Below are 16,899 nucleotides of genomic sequence, written 5' to 3' on the forward strand. Positions count from 1 at the left end.
TGTCCGAAAACATACCCTCCTTGGCGGAGGTAACAAATTCAAGACACAAAATATTCAGATTCGTTTAAACTTTACATCAATGCAGAAAATAAACAGCACCAATATCACTGTTCATACCAGGTAAATCTTTATTTATATTCTCTTTACAATATTGAAATACAAAAAGCAAAGATGGAATCTCAATTAAATCTCTCTCAGAGAAACGATGGAACAGAACATGGTACAAAAATAAACTTGAAATGATCAAATCTACCATACATTCATTTGACCTCATCGCCTGCACAGACAACAACAATAACAAAGTATATAAAACAACAAACAACGTAGTATGTACAACAACAAACAATAACAAAGTATATAAAACAACAAACAACAACACAGTAAATACAACAACACAGTATGTACAACAACAAATACAGTATATACAACAACAAACAATAACACAGTATATAAAACAACAAATGACAACACAGTATGTACAACAACATACAATAATGCTAATATACAGCAACACTGACACTTCTGTCTTTGTACAATGAGGTTTTTAATTCACTGGAAAATATCTCACTATTGACGATCAATAATTGAGTATTCTGTTTGTTTTTCTCCTTATTAGATAACTAAACAGCAAAAAGTGAACTATACATATAAAAACTTAAGATTTGTCTCACATGAAGACTGATGGCATGGATGCTAATTAGCATGAAGCTAGCTCAGGTATTAGTTTTATTCGCAGAATTAAAAAAAATAAAGCGGAAAATAATTTTCCACACACATTTATTCAAAACACACAGCAAACTATAATGAACTAGTAACACATCACTCCTAAAAACAATCTTTGGTGTGTAAAAAAAATGTGCACAAACCCTCTCAAATCAAACATGCAGAAAAATCAACATCTGCAACATTCACATTCATTTTGAAATAAAACACACTTTCTAATTGCTAATGCTAGCTGCTAATGGTAGTTCTGTGTAATAAGTGAAAAAATTCTCTTGAGAGAAAACAATTAGCTGTTTAGTCTTTTAATTTGATATAAATTAATGGATCTAACAAACTTTCACCTGGATTTACAACAGCTGCTCAACTTTAATGATTTGTTTTTGTCATATTAACACAAGTGATTTCAATACACCCTTCAATACGTAAACCATTTTAGAGCAAGTTTTGATTTTGTGGACTTCCCACCATTTTTGTAGACAAAGTAATTAATGAATCAAGTGCACAATAAAAATGGTCTGTTTTTTTCCCCCGATTTAACTGTTGTTTATTTTATCATTAGTATTGAACACTTTTTGTAGGATAAAATACTTCTGTATCTGATCTGTGGCTGCATATTTACAAGATTTATAACGCCTGTGTAGAAGTTTGTGGCAGTGACAATTTTGTCCAGTTGTTCATCAAAAAGCTGCTGAACGTCTTCACAAACACCCACAGACGAAATACACACAGCACAATGCTTACACTCTTATTTGCAGTTATAGAGGCGCAGAAGCTTAAAGTACTTCAAAAGTCAAACCAGCTCTGTATTACTATAGTTTACGAGGATCCAGCCCCCTTTATTAGAACACAACAACAAACAAAGAACAAACAGCAAACAACGAGCACACTCAATGACAGTCATCACTTTTATCAAGTCAGATTTTGAAATAGTCAGACAGTTGTGTAATTTTAGTGTTTAAGTGGAATTTAAAGTCCCAAGTTTTGATGCATTTGGTTTCAGTAAAAAAACAAATAAAAACAAAACATTCCGAACCTGCGAATGATGATTAATTCCTAACATGATTAAACGAAAAGAATGTGAATCGATTCTCTGAATGTATCACCAAAAAAAAAAAAAAAAAACGTTTCAGATCTTCATATTGCACTTTTTGTTACCATATTTTCTGGAGTATAAGTTGTGGTTATTTATTTATTTATTTTTTACTAGTTTGGGAGGCCCTACAACTTATACTCCTGTGCAACTTACGAACCCTAACCCTACTCGTATATACCAAATTCTAATAATAATAATAATACAACTAGAGCACTGCACTCGTAGAGCGCAAACCTACACCAACACTAGTTTCCAGTTTCACACATTTTTACCTTGGAAAAAAAAATCAAGTTCAAAGTCTTGTTAGAAGTGACTTTTAATAAGCTAAAATATAATACAAACTGTAGATCAAAAGGGCTTTTCAATGTTAAAATCAAATATCTGCTAAATCCGCAGTATGGATCAAATATGGATGAAACTTTGTCAGGTGATAGTGAGTGTCAGTCTGCACCTCACTTTCAAATATGAGAGTGAGTGGGGCATGTTTGTTAATATATAATGTAAAATGTAAAATTAAATGGGGTTTTCAATGTTAAATTTAAATGGACACAAAATCTGTAATCTGGATCAGATCCGGATCAAACTTTGTCAGTCGTTAAAGGATGCCATCCTACATAACGCTGTCAATTATGAAAGAAATTAAATCTTTTTTGACATTTATCAATTTTTTAAAATCTGTTCAATGTTAAGGGATTTTTTTTTCCAATTTTTCAAGATTTTTCCTGACTTTGACCTTTGATCAGGATATGAATCCTCTGTAAAAATTTCATAACAATATATGAAAAATTGTGGGTTACAGGCTGTTCACAAACAAACAAACAAACAAACAAACAAACAAACAAACAGGGGTGTTTATTATCTCTCCCAAATGTCACTTGCAGAGGTAATAAATGCCAAAAATAAAAATATACACTTCAACACTGATAAAAAACAAAACAAAATCAAAACCAAATTAAATAGCAGATAATGCAGAAAAAGGTACGGTTTATACTCTGGAAAATATGGCACTTTAAATTAGGCAACTTAGAAAAGCATCAAGCTGGTTTTAATAACGTACCAGACTGAAGTGACCCCAGCAGCAGTTTGGAACACGTTGTACTGTATGTCTGTTATATAATAAACTTAAGAGCGTTTGTTTAAAATATGTTTAAGGGCATGCGCTTTCCTCATTCATGCTGTCTCATGTTCAGTGACATCACAGCAAAATACGTCTGAAAGAACTCAAATGACGTCTACTTGTTCTAGGACTCATCAAAAATGGATTAAAAAAATCTAAATTGTATAAAAGGTCGTGTCAAACTGTTAAAAAAATCTAAATTGTATAAAAGGTCGTGTCAAACTGGAACCAGAAATGAAGACATTTGGAGTATATGACCTTTTCTGAAATTCAGATTTGCGGTGCGCTGGTGAAATAGATTTTCATTTAAGTTGGTGAAAAGGTGAATCCATCTGCAAATCTGGGGATTGAGCCACAACTTTTAATTAATTTTTTCATTCCATTTTCACTTATTTTAATGGTTATTTAATGAATGAAAATATCTTTACAATTTGGGATGGAAACAGTTTTTTTTTTCCAATCATACACAGTAACACGGAACCTTCCACCTATCAGCGTGTTTTTTTTTTCTCGTTACAGCTGTTGAGAAGTTGAAATGCAGGAGAAATCTTTTTTATGTGTAGTATCAGTGAATCACATTTGGACCAGTTTCAAGAAACAGTTTTCTTATGTTTTTTGGTGTGAAGTTGGACATCTGCGTCAGTTCGACTGTAAAATCGTAACACTGTTTAATGAGCACTCTGAGTCCTGAGTCTCACCACCGTCCAGTCGAGCACAGGAAGACTTCTAGAGTCCAACAACTATAATACATTCAAACTGTTCGCTTCACGCAACGCTTCCATCTCCATCACAGCTTGTGTTTGGTAAGTTCCCCGTTTGTTGCGGCGTCTGCCGCCGTGTGGCACAAAAGTGCAGGACTGATGTTCTTGCTTGAAGATGAAGCTAAAGATGACTCACGAACTCAAAACATCACTTCTTCACAGCTTCCGTAATCGCTCTCCACAATGCTCGACCCGTCATAGCCACGAGCGTTGTGTCCAGCGGGTCGGATCTGGGGCTGGGCTTGGTGCGGCGCCGGAGGCAGCAGGTCAGTCTGCTCGGCATAAGACGGCATAGCCACGCTGAGACGCATGCTGAGTCTTTTGTTGCTTCCAGACACGCTGTCGAGGCTGCGGGTGTGCTGGGTGGGGTAGTAGCTGATGGCGGTGTACTCGTTGAGACAGTGAGAGCTGGGAAGGGGAAGCCCGTCAGGACCCAGGAAATCGTCCAGGTTCTGGTTGCTGTAGCATGGTGGCAGTGGTGCGCGGCGATCACAGCGATCCAGTGGGAATGGGAAACCACCGAACCGCGAGTTCCTGCGTGAATCTGTGGTGGAAGTGGAGTAAGCGTCCTCCACGATGTCAAACTGGGGGAACTCCTGGACCGTCGGGCGCCCGTAGTAGTCCGGGTCGGCTGGATAGACTGAAGAGAAGAGACAAGAGGGTCCAGTTACATTCTTATGACATTTATTTGCTCGTGTTATAACAAAGAACTTTCGAACACAAGTACAATAAAATATGAAGATCTGAATCTAGTAATGCCATAAATAAATAACTAAATAAATAATGCTTTTATATAATAAAATTTATAAAATGATGCATTTTAAACACAGTTAAAAACAAGAACAATCAGAAATTTCTGACGTCTCCGGATCCGGATCACCTCCAAAATTCAGTGGAGTCGTCCAAGGCCTCATTTTTCTCTGTGGTGAAAATTTGGTGAGAATCTGTGAAGTAGTTTTGAAGTAATCGTTCAAAGCCTACATTAAGTAAATCTTGATCCAGAATCCGGATCCGGATAGGCCATAGACTCAGTCAATCAAGTCCCAGCTGCTCTTATGGCGAAGAAAGCTACCATTATACCCATTGAACCTTCAACAACATTGAAGGTTTTTTTTTTTGGTTTAAATCAGTTGTTTAGCTACTCAGAGGACTGACTCTGGGTTAATCAATGCCACCTGCACCATAGCAACAAATAAAGGCAGAATTTCTGTATTCACTTGCAGGCGTTACATCAAAATTGGCTTTTGACCCTCGGCTCACTGCGAACACGGCGACTGCGCCCGTGCTCATGTAATGTGAAAAAACAATTTCATTTATTACATTTTCACCTGTGAATTAATGAATTTTTGTAGCCTCGAGGTTTTTCTGTCCAAATAATCTGTGAAACCACGCGTAAAATGAAAACCATAATTAGAGCTGAAATTCACCTCGGTGACTATTTACACCTGCGGCAGGGACTTCGCTTTGCTTTTGGATGCTCACTGAGCTGTAAAGATCTGAGACATGGACAAACATACGCCATGGTGTCAGGCATTTAAATCATTTCACAAGAGCACCTGTAGTCTTTTCACTAAAATCAGATTATTTAAAAAGAACCTGATAAAACTGAGTCTAAGACTTTTTTTAGGCTTTATGTTGAGGGTTCTGATGAGTTCTGAGTAAAAAAAAAAGGAAGAAAGTTTGACCAAACTGGATAAATAAATGGACTGCATTCATATAGTGCTTTTATCATCTGCATCAGATGCTCAAAGCACTTTACAGTAATGCCTCACATTCACCCCGATGTCAGGGTGCTGCCATACAAGGCGCTCACTACACACCGGGAGCAATTAGGGGATTAAAGACCTTGCCCAAGAGCCCTTAGTGATTTTCTGGTCAGGCTGGGATTTGAACCGAGGATACTCTGGTCTCAAGCCCAACGCTTAACCACTAAACCATCACCTCCCCTAAATAAATAATCCTCTGAAGTTCTGTAATTTTACAGCTCAGTCAAGAAGCTTTTAGTCTTTATTCAGTAATGCGGAAAACTAACTTAATTTGGTGTTTTTTGGAGCTTCTTCCTGTCTTTGGAGCTTAATGAAATGCTTGAAATTTATATGACATGAAGGATTTTTCCAATATTGATGAATAATAATGTAACAATTGATCATTAGTTGATGCCGATTGTTTTTTATTTTTTTTTTACCCAATGGCCATATTTTGGTGTAGACACACATGAACTCAGATTTGGCCTGATATGAATTTAATCTGCAGATTTAGATCTGTGACTCTCACATCTGCATTACAGCACCGACGAGGGGGACCCAGGTCTAAACAAAGCCAGAGCACATGGAGCACCGCAGGAACGTGTCCACGGCGATAAGGTCAAACAGCTAAATCACCGGTAGAGTGACAGCATCACGATCCTCATCTTCTCTTCAACCGTTTGGAGAACATGAATCTTTGCTCAGTGGTACTGATCTGTTGCAGAGATTTCAAAAAAAGAGAGCCAGGAGGCAAACAAGACTAACAGCAAGAGAAGCACAGACAGGAGAATGTAATAGCAAGAACAAGTGAACATGGCACAATGAAAGAGAAGGAGACAAAGAAGAAGAGCATGATGTGCAAAGACCCCTTTCACACTCAGAGGAGGACCATGAAGATACACTGCATCTGTTAAATTGTGGTGAACACAGCAGAGATGTGGTGAATATGGAAAAATGTGGTGTTTTCTTCTTCATACTGTATAACTGCCATTTAGACACAGGGTCTCACACATCCCACCAAATTTCTTATACACATATGAACATCACCTCCAGTTCATTCTTACAATGACTAATCAGATCACACTATGTGTTTACCACATTCTCACTTGTGACGTCCTGTCATTATCAACACTACGGCATGTGCTGTGAATTTTGCATTTGTTCTGCAAGTTTTCTTGTGTGCACATGTAGGTTCAATAACAAACTACACTTAGAAAAACAGCTGTCCTGTTTTTACTCAACACACACTCACATACAGTAGTGTTCAGAATAATAGTAGTGCTATGTGACTAAAAAGATTAATCCAGGTTTTGAGTATATTTCTTATTGTTACAACAAGGTACCAGTAGATTCAGTAGATTCTCACAAATCCAACAAGACCAAGCATTCATGATATGCACACTCTTAAGGCTATGAAATTGGGCTATTAGTAAAAAACAGTAGAAAAGGGGGTGTTCACAATAATAGTAGTGTGGCATTCAGTCAGTGAGTTTGTCAATTTTGTGGAACAAACAGGTGTGAATCAGGTGTCCCCTATTTAAGGATGAAGCCAGCACCTGTTGAACATGCTTTTCTCTTTGAAAGCCTGAGGAAAATGGGACGTTCAAGACATTGTTCAGAAGAACATTGTAGTTTGATTAAAAAGTTGATTGGAGAGGAGAAAACTTATACGCAGGTGCAAAAAATTATAGGCTGTTCATCTACAATGATCTCCAATGTTTTAAAATGGACAAAAAAACCAGAGACGTGTGGAAGAAAATGGAAAAAAATGGATAGAAGAATAACCAGAATGGCAAAGGCTCACCTGTTGATCAGCTCCAGGATGATCAAAGACAGTCTGGAGTTACCTGTAAGTGCTGTGTGAAGCTAATTTATTTGCAAGAATCCCCCGCAAAGTCCCTCTGTTAAATAAAAGATGTGCAGAAGAGGATACAATTTGCCAAAGAACACATCAACTGGCCTAAAGAGAAATGGATGAATATTTTGTGGACTGATGAGAGTAAAAAAATTTTTTTTTTTTTTTTTTGAGTCCAAGGGCCACAGACAGTTTGTGAGACGACCCCCAAACTCTGAATTCAAGCCACAGTTCACAATGAAGACAGTGAAGCATGGTGGTGCAAGCATCATGATATGGGCATGTTTCTCCTACTATGGTGTTGGGCCTATATATCAGATACCAGGTATCATGGATCAGTTTGGATATGTCAAAATACTTGAAGAGGTCATGTTGTCTTATGCTGAAGAGGACATGCCCTTGAAATGGGTGTTTCAACAAGACAATGACCCCAAGCACACTAGTAAATTAGCAAAATCTTGGTTCCAAACCAACAAAATTAATGCCTCGCAGATGTGAAGAAATCATGAAAAACTGTGGTTATACAACTAAATACTAGTTTAGTGATTCACAGGATTGCTAAAAAAGCAGTTTGAACATAATAGTTTTGAGTTTGTAGCGTCAACAGCAGATGCTACTATTATTGTGAACACCCCCCTTTCTACTTTTTTAACTAATAGCCCAGTTTCATAGCCTTAAGAGTGTGCATATCATGAATGCTTGGTCTTGTTGGATTTGTGAGAATCTACTGAATCTACTGGTACCTTGTTTCCCATGTAACAATAAGAAATATACTCAAAACCTGGATTAATCTTTTTAGTCACATAGCACTACTATTATTCTGAACACTACTGTATGCTCCACTAGAGCTCTTGGTGAAATTCTATTGTACACAAATTAGTCGTAAATGTCCACCAGGTGGAAAATTTCCATTTCAAGAACCGTGGGACAGATGACCAGCATTCATTCTGTTGCTTATACTAGTAGTACAACAGATAACTGAAACAATCCTTCAGATGGTGAAACAAGCACTAAATTTGGCACAAATACTCCTTAGACATTATTCTTTTGAAAAAAAAAAAAAAAAAGACCAGCCACTCTAGCTTTCAATAGGTGGCCAGGTAGGGTTCAATTGAAGAATTACACAGAGGTCAAAATTAAAAATCATATCCAATAATATTGATTAATAGGATTAAGAAATTGAATAGTTTTGACTGTGTTGAATGCTTTGTCTCTAAAGTAAAGGTCAAACAAGGTCAACATCCATTACATGGTGCAAACCATTCCTTTTTATAACCCTATTAACCAATACCAAAATCGGAGCAACTTTAAATTTTGACCCCTGTGTAATTCTTCAATTGGCCACGACTTGGCCGCTTAGCCCAGTTGGTTTTTTCTAAAGAGTAATGTCTAAGGAGTATTTGTGCAGAATTTGGTGATTGTATCACTATTTGTAGGATTCCTCTGTAACTATTCTGTGATCCGCTGCACTATAGTAGACGTCGGCGTGCATGTGTGTGGGTGCGTGCTTTGAAGCGGGGGACATGGCGATCATACCACGTCCTTATTGTTTTCTATTTTGTTTCTACTACATTGTTCAAATTCTTACCCAATTTTTTTGCAAACGAACGGGAAATGCAGCTGAATTGTGGCTAAGGTTAAAGACACAAACATTTAGTGAGATTCAGGGGACACAGGCGAGCAGAAGAGAGATGGAGAGTTTTATAGAAGACATATGGAACAGGATTAACGTGAGTACAGGAGGTGGAGAAGCAATCAGCGTAAACACATCCTGGAAAATGAAGACATTCCTGAGAGATGAAACTGAAAAATTGCTGTTATTTCCTGACGTCCAAGAATATTTCATCTGCGATTTTAATTAAAGCTGTGCACTGACAATAGATTCTTCAGGATACCCAGTGTGTCCCATGATGCACCAGTCTGCATGACAAACAGTTGTTTACAGTGACCTGGAAGGACTCGATGGCTCGTGCATTGACTGTTCATACTGTTGCGTGACTTTGCAGTATCAACTCAAACGTAGGTGTGATGGATGGCTTCCAGTACTGCAGCTCAAAATGTATTTAATGGCACAAAGTCAATATTTTATTAATGATTAAAATACACGTGAAAAGCATGGAGTTCAAATGCCAACAGAAGATAATGGGATGGTGTAATCGACAATTTCCATTTGGGCCACAGAAGATTTTAAGTAGAAAATACAACATTTGAAGACCTTTTGTTGAATTCTGGGAGAAACTAATATTTCTATATACTGAAAGTCAGAAATAAGCAGTTTCCAACCATTTGGCATCAACCCCCTTTTAGGAATTCAAAATAAAGATGATCCCACCCATTCACCTTAAAATGCAAATCCTAAAGCACACTCACCTTCGTAGTTCCAGTGGTCCTTCCTGATGGAGTCGTTATCGGAGGAGGACGGTGGCCTGGTGGGGAGGTTTGGGGCCACGCTGCACACAACTGGCCCCTGTGTCTTCTGAGAGGAAACGCCACTTCCACATGAACTAATCTGGCTGCATGGGCGGAGAGAGCGGAACGGTGTGTTTTCCAGGTCGTTGGTCTGACCAACCAGTGACCTCATCTCTATTGGGTTGACTTGCTGGTTGTTGTTGCTCGTGGTGTGGAAATAGCTGCAAGCATCAAAATGAATTTTTTTAGTTGAAGTGACAAAAGCGGTATTGTAGATCTGAGTGACCTTTGACCGAGAATAAATAAATAAAACACCAGAAAACTAGCAGTCGGATCTCCAGCTTTAGGGCCCCTTCACACATGATGCGAATTTGGTCGATTTGTGCAGAAAGTGCACATGAAGCAGGAATCGTATACGAAATGTGTAAAATCATCCCTGCCTCTAACGCCTCGTACATCTATTGATACAACTGTTTGCGCACACTAGCAGCTGAAAGACAGAGTGGGCGCTGTGAGAGCCCATTGATCCCTCTCGTGGCAGCTGTCGGCCAAATTCCAGCTGACACACACGAATGTCTAACACTGCTCAGATGGCACTTACAAAATGTGTGGCCATTCACACTATCATCACGAAAACAGTCTGCAGACAATCACTGTCGAGCTGGATGTGAAATTTGTCTAAGTGCCCCACGAATGGGAAGTTGCTGAGTGCACATGTGGCATGCCAGAGTCTCGGCTCCTCCTACAACACGTGTGTGTGTGTGTGTGGTTCGCCCCCCGGCAGGCGAGGCATTTCTCATCTTATCACAGAGTGACATCTTGGTCTGTGTGTTGACAGGACAGGGGGCATGGCTGGCTGCCCACAGCTGTTGGGACATCTCCGGTCCTGGATATCACAGCTGCAGCCCACGTTCTGTGTTTTGACGGACATGTGCGTGTGTGTGCTTGTGTGGAAATACATAAAAACATATATCGGCTGGAGAAATGGACCGTCAGTCTGTTTGGACACACAGCAGGCGATCTGAATGTCACGTCTGACAGGACACGCACGTCAGGCCGTGAGGGCTGTGAGTGGCGCGTGGCAGGACTAGGACAAGCCAACAGTGCGTCAAATGCACCACTTTCAGTCACATATCAGCAGAAATACACCGTACCAAACCCCGTTTAGTCAGTTATCACAGCATTTTTTTTCTTTTTTTTAGGAAATACGTTTATCTGCTTGTTGATTTTAGCCATTTCACGCTCCTGTTACAAGACAGTCATTGTAGTGCAGTAGTAAAGTTTCTATTTGGTAATCAGAGTGTGCAGCTTCAAATCCCATGGCATTTTTTTCTTTTTATTTAACCGCAGGGTTCTGCATTGCGTCCCCTTTTATGTATTATTTATATCAACCCAGTGATATTCACTAGTTATACAGCTGGTTTTTCTTTCATTTTCCTCCACATCAGTGACATGATGTGGTGCACCTTGTCCCACGGTGTCTATCGAGCAGGAACACAGTGCGAGCTGCTGCAGCTGCTCGAAAGAACCGTCGCACCAGGATCGTCGCACGACTGCTCATCGGTGCGATGTTTCGTGGTTCGCTCATACAAGCTGTTTCCCCGTGAGTCGCCCTGAGTTGTACATATTCGCACTGTGTGTGAAGGGGCCCTTAATAATGTGCTTACGCTATATACCCAAGGTTTCTCTGGGCACGTGCACAGTGCCAGTGAAACATTTGTCTCGAACAAAAACTGGCATCACAGAGTATGTTGTGTAAGATGAGGCTTTACTCTTACCCGTTGGAATCTTGAACACAGATGGGTTTCTTCTTTTTCTGGTGAACGTAACGCTTCCTGATGCAAACAAAGACTCCAACCAACATGAGCAACCCCACCACACAGGCAACAATCTCCAGGATTTCTATGTAGCCGATCTGTGGAGATACCTGACAGACAGACAGACAGACACCTTGTTTGAGCGATGCCATAAAATTTAAGGTACATACCCATGTGCAGCATTATGTAAACAACAGTTATCGACAAAAAGCAAGCAGGTTTTTGGTACTACTTGTATTTACTTGTACTAAATGTATCCCAGGGTGGTAACTATAGTCAGGTAGAGGTTAATGGAGGAATATACAAGGAATGAAGGTTTAAAAATGCTCCAGTTATATTGAGATATACCCCATTATTTGTCTGAGCATAAAGATTCCATAAAGGTATAGTTTGGACTGTCTATGACTGAATGTTATGAAGTTATGGGGTAAAAACAGCAAACATTTTTGTGTTGGCCATGGTATACTGAGGCTGGATTGCAAATCTTGTTTAGTCCTTTTAGTGGTACAGATTAGGTTGAGATTGGCTCTGAGTTCATGGACTGTTATTTATGGTTCTGAATCACCTGAGGCAGTGGGGAGCAGTGGATGGAGCCATTAGAGAATTTACAGTCAAATCCCCCAGGACATGGATTGTCTGAACAATCAATCAGGTTGTGGCACCTGTAGGAGTAAAAGTAACTGAGTTTAGCAGACAACAAAAAAAGACCATCTGTTTAACTTGTGACAGCTTCGGCTACTTGGCTCATGAAGCATGCTGTTTGGTACAATGAAGAAAACAATCTACTGATGGATTAAAAAGTACGATATGATTTCACTGTTTCTGACTGTTTCTGGCATCCAAGTGAAGAACCTAAAGTTTGTCCTGCAGGTAACATCAAATCAGTTCAAGAAGTGTTTTAGCAAGAATGTTGTAGTTGAGTCTACCTCCCCGAGGCAAAGGCAAAGGCCACGTCTGAGTTCCAGGTCTCTGAGGTCAAGGAATCATGGTCAAGGCTGAAGTGCAGGACTGTCAGAACAAACATCTGGTTTGAAAGAGGTCTATCAGGCAGATCCCAGCGTGTGCAGGTAGAAAGCTGCACTTCCAGTTCCTCCAGTGTTTCTAAAGGTGTGTCCCAGGGATCAATCCTTGGACCACTATTTTATTGACAACGATCTTGCACAAAATGTCTTGAATTCACATTTTCGCTATTATGCCGATGATGCATACTTCTCTGCACCTGCATCAGATCAGCTGTTTACCAGCTCCAACTAGCTTTTACTGTAGAACACTCTTGATGTGATATGAAACCTGTTTTGAATACTGACAAAAGAAAAGGAATTTAAGTGACTTTGAATGTGGCGTGGTTGTTGGTGCCAGACGGGTTGCTCTGAGTATTTCAGAAACTGATGATCTACTGGGATCTTCACACACAGCCATATCTAGAGTTTACAGAGAATGGTCCAAAAAAGAGAAGATATCCAGTGAGCAACAGTTGTGTGGATGGAAATGCCTTGTTGATGTCAGAGGTCAGAGGAGAATGGACAGACTGATTGAATGGGTAACTGTGTGATGCCATCATGTCACTATGGACCAACATCTCTGAGGAATGTTTATAACACCTTGTTGAATCTATGACACAAAGAATTAAGGCAGTTCTGAAGGTAAAAGGGGTCCAATCCGGTACGAGCAAGGTGTACCAAATAAAGTGAGTATATGCAACAAATAAAGATGAGAACTTATTGCTCCAGGATTTATTCCTTCTTTGCACGTTCCTGACTGAACTGGGGAAATATGGCGTTTAAATACGTTGCTCCTTGGAATCAGTTGGGGAATCAGCTGGCCTCACTGAACACTTTAAAAGTGATTAGAATTGACTTGGAATCAGCTCCATCTGGCTGTAGATGTTTTAAAAAATGTTTTTATTTCATGTATTTATGATTAGTTTTCATTTTGTAAAGTTTGAGCTTTTTTAATCTTAGTTTTTTACTCATTATTACTGCAAGCCCTGCCAGTATTTAGAAAAAAAAAAAAATCCAGTGTTTATATTCATTTTTCCGCTCATTTTTTCCAGCCGCTGAGTTCCCTCTCTGTGGAGCTGAGACAAATAAATCATCTCCCGTTTGCTCAGACGAGTTTGCATTTGAAAAAAGAAACTTTCTGATAAGTCCACTCATGTTTTTCATTCATTCATTCAAGCGGCGCCGACTGTGTTTTCAGATTTAAATTAATTTTCCTCTTAAGTGCTGCTGTTTGGAGCTGAACATTACTGTGAAGTGACGCTGTCCTCAGACTGATTACGGCGCCACCCCACTGCAACAAAGTGATAACACATCTGTCACACACACACACACACACACACACACACACACACACACACACACACACACACACACACACACACACACACACACACACACACACACACACACACACACACTCGTGTAATTATAATCCGGCAGCACCCACTCTTCATTCACTCAGTTAATCAAATCTCTTCCTGGAAGACAGAATGCTGTCAATACCCACGAGGAACACCACACTTCCACAGGCACGCATAATGAAAGCAAGAACAGGCAGATGTTGCTGTGACTTCGTCAGAGCATGACTTTTTGGTGGCCGGCAGTGGTGTGAGGGGAATTTGGTGAGCTGGGTACAGGCTGATAATCGCACATGTGTGTGCGTGCACATAATGAAGTTTGAAATTATTTCCTCTTTTACTTCCAGTTAAACCTCAGAATGAGTTTGTGGTTGTATGTAGTCATGAGTAATATTTTAAATATACAACCCCAATTCCAACGAAGTTGCGACGTTGTGTAAAATGTAAATTAAAAACATAATACAATGATTTGTAAATCCTCTTCAACCTATATTCAATTGAATACACCACAAAGACAAGATATTTAATGTTCAAACTGATAAACTTTATTGTTTTTGTGCAAATATTTGCTCATTTTGAAATGGATGCCTGCAACACGTTTAAAAAAGCTGGGACAGTGGTATGTTTACCACTGTGTTACATCACCTTTCCTTCTAACAACACTCAGTAAGTGTTTGGGAACTGAGGACACTCATGATTGGGTATAAAAGGAGAATCCCAGAAATTCTCAGCCATTCACAAGCAAAGATGGGGTGAGGGCCACCACTTTGTGAACAACTGCATGAAAAATAGTCAAACACCTTAAGAACAATGTTTCTCAATGTTCAATTGCAAGGAATTTATGGATTCCATCATCTACAGTCTATAATATAATCAGAAGATTCAGAGAATCTGGAGAACTTTCTACACATGAGCGGCAAGGCCGAAAACCACCATTGAATGCCCGTGACCTTCGATCCCTCAGGCAGCAGTGCATTAAAAACCCACATCATTGTGTAAAGGATCTTACCGCGTGGGCTCAGGAACACTTCAGAAAACCACTGTCAGTTAACACAATTCATCGCTACATCTACAAGTGCAAGTTAAAACTCTACCATGCAAAGAGAAAGCCATACATCTAAAACAGCCTTCTCTGTGCCTGAGCTCAATTGAAATGGAGAGATGCAAAGTGGAAAAGTGTGCTGTGGTCTGATGAGTTCACATTTCAAATTGTTTTTGGAAATCATGGACGTCGTGTCTCCCAGACAAAAGAGGAAAAAGACCATCCAGATTGTTACCAGTACAAAGTTCAAAAGCCAGCATCTGTGATGGTATGGGTGTGTGTTAGTGCCCCTGGCATGGGCAACGTACACATCTGTGATGGCACCATCAATTCTGAAAGGTATGTCCAGGTTTTGGAGCAAAACATGCTGCCATCCAAGCAACGTCTTTTTCCAAACGCTTATTGAGTGTTGTTAGAAGGAAAGATGATGTAACACAGTGATAAACATACCACTGTCCCAGCGTTTTTGAAATGTGTTGCAGGCATCCATTTCAACATAAGCAAATATTTGCACAAAACAATAAAGTTTATTAGTTTGAACATTAAATATCTTGTCTTTGTGGTTATTAAATTGAATTTAAGTTGAAGAGCATTTGCAGATCATTGGATTCTGTTTTTAATTTACATTTTACACAATGTCCCAACTTCATTGGAATTGGGGTTCTATTATGTCTGCAGGAAGTGACCATCATTATCAACGCCACTGAGGATACTTTCCATCTGTCACCTGTAAAAACCTATTTTCATAGGACTTAGGGTTAGAAGTTGGTCATAGGGTTACAGTTAGTGGTTGGTCATAGGGTTAGGGGTTAGTCATAGGGTTAAGGGTTGGTCACAGGGTTAGGGTTTGGTCACGGAGTTAGGGTTAGGGGCAGTGGTGGGCACACTTCCGATAATCCGATAACAGATAATTATCGAAGATAATGTTTTCATTATCGGATTATCTTTTTAGATAAATTTAAAAACCATCATCGGACTAATTATCTTCCGATGAATTACCGTCGGATAAGTTTTAGACCGATAACGTACTAAACTAAGCTGAACAGTGAAAAACATTTTTAAAACTGTTAAAGCTGTTGAACCATACCTGTTAAAAGTTTCCTAATAAGCATGTTGTTCTACCCTCTGCAATCAGAAACCACTCTATTGTCTATAAGCAAAGGAGAACTGGTGACCAAAAAAAAAATTAATTTCCTTTAACACCATACTAATATAATCGCAATGTCACCATGTCATCCAGAGGCATACATGTTTAACTTATGGTTCAAATTTTAACCACTCATTTGAGACAAGTTATTTAAAATTATTGTCATGTCTGAAGTTTATAAAGTGAAAATATCAGATATATGTTTTCGTTTTAAAGTAGCGTGCAAATTTTTAAGGTTTTGTGCGCACATGCTGTGCCAGGTGGCAATGCATTATGGGTAGCATAATGTCACGACAGGACAAATGCATTTCAGACACTCTGTTCAGGGTCCACAGATAACAGCATTAAACTCTAGTGCCTAAAACTCTCGTGAATATATTCTCTGGGTTTATAGACGTTAGTGTATTTGTGTTTGTTAAATTCCACGCATCTTAAATGTAGCAGACACGGATTATCTGGAATTTTGTTTGACATTTTTTCAAGGCCGCTACTGCCATCTACTGGCCAGGAGTGTTCATGGCAGTATTAAACGTCTGGGTACATGGCTGCTCTCAAAGTGTTGGTATTGTCCATTGTCCAGGCGCTTTTTGTGTGCATATATGTTAACTTTGTATTCTAAAACTACAGTTAGAAGTAATTCCGACTCCTTATCGGTCCACACGAACGACGTTGGCACCATGTTTTTAGTTTTTGTGGAAGTGACGACAAGAGAATAAGGCTCCTGATTGGATAGAATTTTAATCAGTACCGCCACCCAAAGGTTTGGCAGACTAATTACAACACATTTATACGGTTCGATGTGGATGGATTTTTTTTTTTTTTAAACGACGT

General features: G+C 39.3%; 1 protein-coding gene across 3 annotated transcripts in view; it reads right to left on the reverse strand.

Annotated features, from left to right (window-relative positions):
- Window positions 1–2,925: 2,925 nt before the first annotated feature.
- Window positions 2,926–16,899, reverse strand: part of fat2 (FAT atypical cadherin 2) — a 177,651-nt gene continuing 163,677 nt past the window's right edge. For 2 of the 3 annotated variants that reach the window (XM_034182317.1, XM_034182315.1), the window contains 4 exons: window positions 12,086–12,182; window positions 11,482–11,630; window positions 9,665–9,924; window positions 2,926–4,334 (listed from right to left, as the gene is read on the reverse strand). In XM_034182317.1, the coding sequence (XP_034038208.1) occupies window positions 3,835–4,334; window positions 9,665–9,924; window positions 11,482–11,630; window positions 12,086–12,182 (1,006 nt within the window). In that variant the 3' untranslated portion in view covers window positions 2,926–3,834. The remainder of the gene's footprint in view (window positions 4,335–9,664; window positions 9,925–11,481; window positions 11,631–12,085; window positions 12,183–16,899) is intronic. The other variant, XM_034182316.1, reaches the window with a different exon arrangement.

Source organism: Thalassophryne amazonica, chromosome 11 (assembly GCF_902500255.1).
Source record: "Thalassophryne amazonica chromosome 11, fThaAma1.1, whole genome shotgun sequence".
In the NCBI taxonomy this organism is placed as follows: domain Eukaryota; kingdom Metazoa; phylum Chordata; class Actinopteri; order Batrachoidiformes; family Batrachoididae; genus Thalassophryne; species Thalassophryne amazonica.